The 11,660-nt window shown below is 46.5% G+C and overlaps 1 protein-coding gene across 1 annotated transcript; it reads right to left on the bottom strand.

Moving 5' to 3' along the window:
- Positions 1–10,340: 10,340 nt before the first annotated feature.
- LOC105914948 lies at positions 10,341–10,757 on the bottom strand. The gene has a single exon (XM_012848178.1). It carries the CDS (start codon positions 10,755–10,757, stop codon positions 10,341–10,343), a length of 417 nt encoding a protein of 138 aa, XP_012703632.1.
- Positions 10,758–11,660: the final 903 nt, after the last annotated feature.

Genomic DNA, 11,660 nt, shown 5'->3' with positions numbered 1-11,660 from the left:
CCAAGAGTGAAGATGTATCCACTTGTGGCATACAGTTCATCAGCATCAGATATCCAATTTGAATCACTATAGCCTTCCAATACTGCAGGATACCGGAGTAGTGAATTCCGTAATCCATAGTGCCAACTAAATAGCGCATGACTCGCTCAAGCGCACGCCAATGATCATCTCCCGAATTAGAGGTAAACCGGCTCAGTTTGCAAACAGCATATGAGATGTCAAGCCTAGTAGCACTGGCTAAGTACATAAGTGATCCAATAATCTGAGAGTATCTTAGATCTCTACCAATTCTCTTGTTTTTCCGAAGTATCAAGCTCAGATCATAAGGTGTGGGAGAAGGCTTACTGTCCTTAAAGCGAAACCGGCTCAAGACCTTTTCCACATAATGACATTGCGTGAGAGTAATCCCATTCTCTCCTTTGATCAACTTGATATTCAGAATTACATCAGCCTCTCCCAGATCTTTCATGTCGAAATTTTGGTACAGAAATAACTTGACCTCTTTGATCACGTCAAGATTTGTACCAAAGATCAGTATGTCATCAACATACAAGCACAATATAACTCCCTCACCCCCACCATGGCGGTAGTACACACATTTATCAGCCTCATTGATAGAAAAGCCTGCTGATATGAGTGTAGTATCAAATTTCTCATGCCATTGCTTAGGTGCCTGTTTTAGGCCATACAAAGATTTCAGCAATTTACACACCTTGTTCTCTTGACCCTATATTACAAACCCATCAGGCTGATTCATATAAATTTCCTCATCCAACTCTCCATTAAGGAAAGTTGTCTTAACATCCATCTGATGGACGAGAAGACCATGTGAGGCAGCAAGGAAAAGTAATACTCGAATACTGGTCAATCTCGCAATAGGTGAGTAAGTGTCGAAGAAATCTTTGCCTTCTTTCTGAGTATAACCCTTAGCCACAAGTCGAGCCTTGTACTTATCAATAGTACCATCAGGCCTAAGCTTCTTTTTGAACACCCACTTGCAACCCACAGGTTTACAACCATACGGTCGATCAACGACCTCCCAAGTTCCATTAGAAAGAATAGAGTCCATCTCACCATGGATAGCTTCTTTCCAATCATCTGCATCTGGAGGTGCAAGTGCCTCTGAAATAGTCTTAGGAGTATCGTCTACGAGATAGACAGTGAAATCATCACCAAAGGACTTTGCAGTTCTTTGTCTCTTGCTCCTCTTAGGAGCTTCACTATTAACCTCCTCATGAACTGGCTCAAGTGTTTGTTTAGCATGATCAGGAAGCACAATAGGTTCAGGAGTTGTCTCAGCAATCATACCAAAAGATAGTCTAGACACACTATGCAATTGTTTCATAAGAAATATATTCTCAAAGAACGTAACATCACGAGACTTCATCAAAGTATTAACATGAACATCAGGCACCTCTGATTTAACCACTAAAAATCTATAGGCTATGCTATGATGAGCATACCCCAAAAAGACACAATCCATAGTTTTAGGTCCCAACTTACGTTTCTTGTTGATTGGCACACTAACTTTGGCCAAGTAACCCCAAGTGCGTAAGTATGAAAGTGATGGTTTTCTTCCAATCCATTCTTCATAGGGAGTTTTCTCCTTATTCTTCATGGGTACTTTAGTCCACTGGTGTCTAACATGGCGTTCACCAAGTCAGTCAAAGTGCAATTCTTTCTTTCGGCAACCCCGTTTGTTTGGGGCGAATAGGGAGGCGTCCTCTCATGTACAATACCATGTTCTTCAAAGAACAAGTCGAAATCATTAGAGAAATACTCGCCACCACGATCAGACCTAATTCTCTTGATCTTTTTCTCAAGTTGATTCTCAACTTCAGCCTTATAGATTTTAAAGTAGTTAAGAGCCTCATCTTTCATTTTCAATAAATACACATAGCAATATCTAGACGCATCATCTATCAAAGTCATGAAATATCCTTTTCCACCTTTGGTCAACACACCATTCATCTCGCACATATCAGAATGAATGAGTTCAAGTGGTGCCAAGTGTCTCTCCTCGGCTACCTTGTGAGGTTTTCGAGGTTGCTTAGATTGCACACAACTATGGCACTTAGAACCTTTGACAATGGAAAAATTCGGAATTAAACACAGGCTGGATAGTCGAGACATAGAACCAAAATTCAGATGACATAAACATGAATGCCAAACACTAGCATCACTCTCATTAATACCATCACAAATATAGTTCACAGATTTATTGCAATAATCTGAAAGGGAAAAGCGGAACAAGCCTCCGCACTCATAGCCAATTTTATTAGACTCAAGCACTACCTTAAAACCATCCCTACACAAAAGGGATCCACTAACTAGATTCTTCCTGATAGAAGGGACATGCTGCATGTTCTTCAGTTGCACGATCTTTCCTGAAGTAAACTTCAGATCTACCGTACCAACACCACGAACAGAAGCATGTGACCCATTCCCCATTAGGACGGACGAATCCCGAGCGACCTGGTAAGATGAAAATAAGGAGGCATCAGCACACACATGAACATTAGCACCAGTATCAAGCCACCAAGTATTAGTAGACTGAAACACTGAAAAAACAGAAGGTAAATTACCATACCCACTATTTCCGTCTCCAGCGCTGGTCACCATGCTCACAGACTTCTGCTATGGAGGTTTTCTTCCTTGCGGTTTGGGCACTTCTTTGCCCAATGGTCAGTAGAACCGCACACGAAGCATCCCTCGTTCTCCTTGTTCTTCTTCTTCTTGAAGGTAGTGGACTGCTTAGGTTTATTGTTCTTGCCCTTGCCCTTGCCACCATTGCCATTGTGATGTGATTGGTGCACCATATTAGCACTGGTCTGACCCTCAACAGCTTTAGATTGTCCATCTTTAGCCCGAGCTTTGTCCTCAACATCAAGAGACGCAATCAAGTCTGAAACAGAAATTTCTATCCTCTTGTGTTTGAGAGAAGTGGCGAAATCCCTCCAGGATGGAGGTAACTTGGCAATAATGCCCCCACCCACAAACTTGTCGGACACGACAATCTTTAGCAGATCGAGTTCCCTCACCATGCACTGTAATTCATGAGCCTGAGCGACTACAGATTTTCCGTCAACCATCTTGTAGTCATGATACTGCTCAATGATGTACAATTCAGTGCCAGTATCTGAGCCACCGTAGTAGGCAGTCAGATCGTCCCACAACTCCTTTGCGACCGTGTGATGAAGGTACACATCCTGCAGATGTTCTTCAAGTGCACCAATCACAACGCCCAAGAAGATTGTGTTGGCTTCCGAATATTCTTTCTCCTTTTTAGGAGAGAGAACCCCTTCTGGCTTGCCATTGGACACCCAGAACACCTTCATGGCAGTAAGCCACAGCGTGGCTTTCACCTGCCACATCTTGAAGTGCACGCCAGCAAACGGTGCTGACCTCAGTGCATCAAGAAATCCAGCCATAAAACTAAAGTGCCTACGATAAGGTTTTTGGATTGTTGGATATATAAGCACTTTTAGTTTTAATTTAATCCAGACAACAGATTAAACTAGACATGTCTACGCAAGATCTAGACAAGTCTATCATTGCAAATAGAATCACACATTCTACCATACTATCCAGAGCTATCAAACTGCAACGGATCATAATAGCTAGTATGGAAGACATAATTTGAGATAAGAGATCGTACGTTTCTTTCTTGATGAAGACCGGCTCCTGGACGACTACCGGGTACAGCAGGCGATGACGATCAGCAGCCTGACGTTGTTCGCGACGCTGAGTGACGCCCGAGCGACGAAGAGGTAGACGAGCCGTGGTGAAAAAGTCGATGAAGAACTGGATGAAGCGGAGGAAGCAATCGAGCAGTCGCACATAGCGCTTCCCAAAAACCTTATTTGCCCTCTCCCAGTGCAGGATCGCTGAAGACGACGGTTTCGGAGACCTACTCTCCCAATCGCCGGTGCACGCCGACAATCAGGATGGAGTAGACTATGGTGGCGGCGCAGCAGCGAGAGGAGGCAAAAACCCTAGCTCGAATAGATCTATCTTTGGTAGAGGCCGATAGGTCGCATATATAGGAGAGCCCATGATTCTCACATCGCGATCGTGACCTAAACCGGTTAGGATTCCATATATCTCGCAAGGCGAGGGGCCGGATTTCGGCGGACCATTCACGCAGGTGCCGCACGCCCGCGCCCTTTGCCCCACCCCGCCCCGCCTCGCCCGGCCCGGCGAGGCGTGGCGTGGCGAGTGAGCACGCGCGTGTGGAGCTCTCCTTCCCTCCCCACACACATAGCTTGGAGGAGTGGAGACAACTTTCATATTTAAGTTGGTCATCCCTTCCCTCCACTAGCAATGTGGGACTAAAGACTTGCACCACTCCACCTCTTGCCCACATGGGCCTTTGAGATTTATTTGAAATTTTGAAATTACTTATGGGCTAGGCCCATTATTTGAACACGATTATTGCGATATGGACCGCTGCACTTCAGGCAATTATCAGCCGACGGCAACCGGAGGTTATTTTCCCAGCAATGAATGAAGAACGGATATCGCCAATGATCTTCATGTCATCGCATTACTTCTTCGTGATATATCAAACTTTCATGTTGTCGCTGATATTTGTTGAGCAAGAAATGGGAGGTAATAGGTCTATGTGGCTTTTTCAATCCTTCACCCTCATCGTCAACCCGTCTCTTCCCCTTGACATCTTCAACCGTAGCTTGATTTCTGGGGTCCGCAGCTCCACTTTTCTTGGCCGAATCCAACGTCAGCACTTTGGTTTGAAGCGCATTCCTTCCCGTATCAACCATGTTAGTGGGGAAAGGGTGCTGATCAATCTTCATTGGCTTCGTTGGCTTTGTCGGGACCTCAAACTTGAGCCTTCCTTGTTCGATGGCCGATTGTATCTGCTGACAGAAGATCTTGCATTCGTTTGTGTCGTGGGACGTGGCGTTGTGCCATTTGCAATACCTCATCTTTTTCATCTGCTTGGCCGATGGGATCGTATGATAAGGTGAGAGTTTGATCTTCCCTTCTTGGAGAAGTAGGTCGAAAATTTTGTCGGCCTTTGACGTGTCAAAACCGAACGCCTCCAGTTCCTTTTTCCTGAAAGGACATGATATCAGCTTCTTTCCCTTAACCCACTCTGCTAGGCTGATTTCTGCTTCCTCCTCAGATTCAGATCCCTCCAAATACGCCACCTTCTTCTGAAAATTTCTTCGCTGATCAAAAGGGCGTACTTCCTGATTGGACAATCGGTGAACAATTTGACTCAGTTTCTTGAACTCCTTGGAAGCGTACATCTCTTTGATGTGCAGCAGGAGGCCTTGGAAGGCGATATCAGCCAGCTGCGCATCGGTCAGGACTAGGGTGTAGCATTTGTTTCTGACCTCTCTAAACCTCTGCACATAATTGGACACTGGCTCATTGCTCCTTTGCTTGAGGCTGGTCAGATCCAAAAGCTTCATCTCATGGACTCCTACGTAGAAGTATTTGTGGAAATGTTTTTCCAAGTCAGCCCAGGTGACGATGGCATTGGGTGGAAGCGTAGTGAACCACTTGAAAGTCGACCCGAACAGGGATGATGAGAACAGATGCACCCGCAGAGCATCTTGTGTGGCCGCCTCTCCGCATTGGATGATGAATCTGTTTACGTGTTCCACGGTGGAGGTGTCATCCAGCCTTGAAAACTTAGTGAAGTCGGGAACTTTGTACCGATGGGGAAACGGCAGTAGATCGTAGGCAGGCGGGTACGGCATTTTGTACGTGTAAGCTTGTACCTTTGGCTTCAACCTGAATTGATCTTGAACCACCTCTGCTATCCTTGCCGTCCAGTCTACTTGCTGCTGATGAATTACTGGCTGGGGAATCGGCACATGTTGGTGGATTGGCGGTGGGATGACCGGGTGATGAATCAAAGCGTGCGGCGGATTCTGCGGTAGCGTGGCCGGCATAGCGGTTGACATCTGGTGGCGTAGCGAACCGGCCATCTCATCGTACAATATCATCGGCGCTGCACCTCGGAGCACCTCAGCAGCGTCTGCTCCCCTGCCGATTTCTGACGTGGCAGGTTGATACTGTAGAGCCGTCGGCTGAATGGCCGATTGGAATGGTGCCTAGATCGGAGGGCCCCCATAGCCAGCCGATTGATCTAGAACAGCTGCTGTCGACGGTGCCCCCCAAGGCACTGAGTTTGATGGCAATGATTGTACGGAGGAAATCTGAGCAGGTTGAGGTGGCGCTTGTGACTGAAAGCATGGCGCACTGTTATATCCTGGATGCATTGAAGGCAGTGAAGCATTGTGTCCTCCATGTTGAGTTGACATCAGCTGAGGAGCCAAGTGAGATGTGCTTGGAAAGCTCCTAACTGGGGCCGTAATGGGTGGGGTGTATGCTGGCCCCTGATATCCTTGAGATACGCCATTGGCCAGGGAGCTAATGACGGCATTGTATACCGTGTTAACCATCACCGGGGATTGATCGATGAAAGCCTGTTATACGGACTGCTGAACCATATTGGACATCTTGCCCGAGTCCTCAGCGATGGTGATCTGGCGGGGAGTTGGGAAAGGAGCTTTCTTGACGGTCTCCCCACTCCTGGTACGACTGAAAGATTGCAGGCATGTTTTCCGATATTGTTCTATTTGCTTTTCCAACTCTTCTTTCTAGTCGTCCTTGAGATTTGCTTCCATCACTTCCATGACGTTGTCTTCGGAGATTTCAGCAGCTTTCGACATGTTAGAGGTTGAAGTGGTCCCACCGGGCGTGCCAAAAGTGTGTTGGCGCTAAAAGTCAGCCGATTGACCCTCAGCGTCGGACACACGACCCGGGAGAATCTACTTAGCTCCTGTTCGGGTGATCGCCCTGGTGCGGTTCACGCGGCGTGCCAGCCAATCTGACCTGTTGATTGGCAAGGAAGAAAACGTGTCAAGTTCTAGGGGTTCCGATCGTCTAAAGTTCCGATCTCGAGGAGCGTATCAGCGAATCGGCTGATTTGCTATAAAAAGATAATCGGCTATAATACAGCTGACAATTACGTAGCGATTGTAAAGAAGACTACTTAGAGTAAACTAGACAAAGCTATGAAAACAACACTTCAAATAGATCTAATCGGCTATATAATAATGATGAATGAAAATAACAATAACAAAGCCGACAGTTCAAATCTCAAGCTGGATAACTGGTGACAAAACTAGAACAACAGATAAAACCTATAATTCTAGTAAATATCGATAACTGGTGAATAAATCTAAATGAAACGACAGTGATGCGCTCGAAGTTAAAGCTTAGATACTACTCGATAAGCGGAACTTATAGAATCGGCCGGAGATTGTGTCGATGCAGCCCTGCCAACCCGTACGAACTCGTGAAAGAAGAAAAGTATTGGCGAAGTCGCCGACTTGAAAGTAAAGTGCGATGAAAAAGTAGATTTGTTTGTATTGATTGATGTGTTCCAGTGCATTTCGCTGTTCTTCTCCCCATACAAACTCTTGGTCGGGCTTCAACTTCAATAACGACGTGAAGGCTTGAATACGCCCGGACAAGTTGGATATGAATCTCAAGATAAAGTTGACCTTGCCATTTAGGGACTGCATCTTAGTTTTGTTCTGTGGGGACACAACCTTATTGATGGCTGCTATGATTTTCCGGTTGACTTCTATCCCGCGCTTGTGAACCATGAATCCCAGAAATTGCCCAGCCGATACGCCGAATGCACATTTGTTCGGGTTCATCTTCAACCCATGCTTCCTTGTGCACTCCAATACTTCTCGCAGATTGGCCAGATGCTCTTGATGCCCTTTTGATTTGACTATGACATCGTCGATGTAGATTTCGACCAGGATGCCAATGAGCTTGTGGAAGATGTAATTCATAGCTCGTTGATATGTAGCCCCGGCGTTCTTTAATCCAAAGGTCATTACTTATAAGGTCATTACTTATTGGTGTCAACAATAGGCTAGCCTGAGAAGGGTATGTATGGCATTTTGTCCGCCATCCGCGTGAAACCCGAGTCTGTTGTTCGCAGGCAGTTTTTTAGGCGGGCGAATCATGGCCGAGAGAATTTCAGAGCAAAAGATATGTTTTACTCCGAAACTGGGGGCATATGTTGACACTATTTTTTGACACATATCGAAAGTTGGCATCAAAGGGAAGCAGAGATGTTGATGCATGACAAAGCAGCAATGGCTAGTAAAATTGACCGATGGAGTTACAATAGTTCATCCGATAAAGATAGGAGGATTCAGCCGATGGGGGCTGATGGAGTCTAGCCGATGCAAGCAGGAGGGTTCTAGCCGATAAGAGATATTGGAGCTTCAATCGATAAGAGGCAAAAGAATCTTAATCGATGAGGAGGTTGCAAGATGGTGGATATAGGGTTGGCTAATAGAGGCTAAGTTTGTTTCCGATTCTTGTACGAGTCGTTTTGTTGAGAAATGTTGTTTCTTTGGTTATAGATGTTGTATTGCGTCATAATCGACTAGGATTAGAAGTCTTTAGTTTAGGATATAAATAGAGACCCTGCGAGGTCTGAAAAAGAGGTACACACACAAACAAACAAATCTACTTTATTCGTAATTTACTTTCAAGTCGGCGACTTCGCCAAAGTCCTCTTTTCCTTCACGAGTTCTTCCAAGCTAGCAGGGCTGCATCATCTTGATCTCCGGCTAGAATGCAAGTTTCGTGTTTACCGAGTAATTTCTAGGCTTTAACTTCCGGTGCATCGCTGTTGTTTTGTCTAGATTTATTCATCAAGTTATCGATATTTGCTAGATCTGCAAGTTTATTTGTTTAAATCTTGTTGCTTTAGCTTTTATCACCACTATCCAGCTTGGAATAGATTCCAATCAGCTTCTTACCCCGTTTGTCAATCAAGAACTGTTTTATAGCCAACTACATCTGTTTTAAGTGTTGTTGGCGTAGCATTGTTTAGATTGTGTTTCGACAGTTCCTTTGCATTGATTATGCATACATCGGCTGACCTAGCCGGTTGTCTTTTTCTGAATCGGCTACCTAGCCGTTTATAATCTCTTGGAGCTAATCGGAACACCAGCCGATTCACTCTTGAATTTAACATCTTTGTTCTTGTCAATTGGTAGGTCAAATTGACTGGCACGCCTTGGATCAAGAGGGTTACAACCTGTACTTGAGCGAAGCAGATCTCTAAGGTTTCGTGTGTTAGTACGCCAAGATCATCGTCCAATTTTTGCGTCAATAGTAGCAAATCTTGGAGTTGCTGAGGAGCTCGCTAACGTAATACACCGGTCATTGCACCATGTGTGCATGGCCGGGCTCTTCACATTCAACAACTAGCACGATGCTGACAACGTGCGTCGTTGCAGAGATGTAGAGGTGTAGTGTTTCTTGGTCGGCCGGAGCCATCATGATGGGGGGAGTGGTAAGGAAAGCTTTGAGCTCTTTGAGTGCCTTGCTGGCCTCATCATCCCACTCAAACTTGTCCACCTTTTAGAGCAGCTTGAAGAAGGGCAGACCCTTTTTCCTGAGTTTGCTGATGAAGCGGCTGAGGGCCACCATCACGCCAATAAACTTCATGACGTCTTTCTTGTTGGCTGGCTTTGCCGTGTTTCTGATTGTGTCATCCTTGACGGGGTTGGTTTCGATGCCACGCTGGCTGACCATGAAACCCAGGAGCTTTCCAGACTGGACACTGAAGCCACACTTGACGGGGTTGAGTTTCCAGCGATAGGCCCGGAGGCTATTAAAGGTTTCGATGAGGTCGGCTATGAATCTCTCCTCATCTTTGGTCCTGACAACCATATCGTCGATGTAGGCCTCGATGTTCTTGTGTAGCTACATCATGAGGCAACCCTGGATTGCCTTCTGGTAGGTGGCACCAACATTTTTCAATCCAAAGGTCATGGTGTTATAGCAGTAGATGTCAAAGGGCGTTATGAATGCTGTCTTGTCTTGGTCAGCAGGGTTGAGGGCAATCTGGTGATAGCCCAAGTAGCATTCCAGGAAACACAGCATGGTGCTCCCAGCTGTAGAGTCTACGACTTGGTCGATGCGTGAAAGAGGGAAGAGGTCCTTAGGGTAGTTCTTGTTGAGGTTAGTGTAATCGATACACATTCTCCATTCACCAATTTTATTTTTTACAAGGACTGGATTTGCTAACCAGTCAGGCTACTTACATTCATGGATGAATCCAGTGGCTAAGAGCTTATTAAGTTCTACCCTAATGGCCTCCTTGCAATCTTGGGCGAACCGGCGAAGCTTTTGCTTGACCGGTCTACTGTCTTGCTCAAGTCCAAGGAGTGCTTAGCTAGCTCCCGCGGGAAACTGGGCATATCAAATGGCTTCCATGCAAATATGTTTGACTTTTCTTGGAGGAAATTGGTGAGTGCAAGTTCCTATTTGGCGAACAGGTCGGACCCTATAAGGGTCGTCTTGGTTAGGTCTTCCAGGCTGAGGTAGATCTTCTTGACCTCGAGGTCAGGCTGTAGCGCTCTGGGCATTAGCTCTGTCTCTAGGATTGTGAGCAGGTCCTTGTCCACCTTCTGCGCCTCGGTGACCATGGCGGTGCCTTGGACTGAGTACTCCAGGGCTTTATCTAGTTGTACCAGCTCGGTGTCACACTTGTACGATGTCTCGACATCGCCATAGATGGATATGACACCGTTTGGAGCTGGCATCTTGAGGATGAGGTAGGTGTGATGCGGGATCACCATAAACCTTGCCAGCATGGTCCTGCCAAAGATGGCATGGTAGGAAGTTTTGAAATTGGCCACCTCAAAGGTGAGGTGCTTTGTGCGGTAGTTGGCGGGCATGCCAAAGGTGACCGGCAAAACAACTCGGCCAATAGGATAGGATCCTTTGCTAGGGACAATGCCATAGAAGGGTTGAGTCACTCGAAGTTGAAGTCCATGCACTTCAAAGTCTCAGTGAAGATGATGTTGGGCCCGCTACCACTGTCAATAAGCACCTTGGGGAGGAGAGCTCGGTCTATGGTCGAGCAGACCACCAACGTGTAGGACCCGGGATTTGGAATGTGTACCTAATTATCTTCCCTAGATAAGGCTATGGACTGCTTTGACCAATGCAGATACTGGACTGGCCGTATGGAGATGAAGTGCACCTCTTGTTGGTGTAGCTTTTGTTTGCGGTTGCTGTAGAAAGCCTTTGGGCTACCCATGATGATTTTGACCTGACGGTCTAGTCACTGGGGCTCCCCGTTCTGGTCAACACTGGGCTGGTGGGCATCAGGGATTGGCTGGTCTTGGTGCTCCTCTCTAGGCTGGTTGTCGCGGTCATCATGTCAGTAGTCGTCGCGGTCATTGCGGTCATCTTGACGTTAGTCATTGCGGCGGGGTCGCTTGTATTCCACCAGGGCGTCGTGCTCTTTCTTGAGGACTATATAGTGCCGAAGAGTATGACGTGCATCCTTGTGGAAGGAGCACAGAGCGCTGAGGGTTTCATTGAATTATTCCCGGTTGAAGGTGGTCGGCCTAGCGGGGTCAGCCTCAGCAGCGAGGACCGCTTGGGCCCTTTTTTGAAGTCGGGCCTCCGGACGTGCCTGGGGTTCGTGATGGATCGGTTGGTCATAGTCGTTGCCCGGACGGTGCTTGACGTTTTGGAATTGAACTTTTGCCGCCTCTTCGATGTCTGCTTGCATGTTGACAACTTCCATCATATGCCCAACCATCTTGGGGGCAGCCTCGTACATCTAGCAA

The sequence above is a fragment of the Setaria italica genome, chromosome VIII (assembly GCF_000263155.2).
Source record: "Setaria italica strain Yugu1 chromosome VIII, Setaria_italica_v2.0, whole genome shotgun sequence".
Lineage (NCBI taxonomy): Eukaryota > Viridiplantae > Streptophyta > Magnoliopsida > Poales > Poaceae > Setaria > Setaria italica.
The sequence above is the reverse complement of the archived record's forward strand: the minus strand, read 5'-3'. Positions and strand labels throughout refer to the sequence as shown.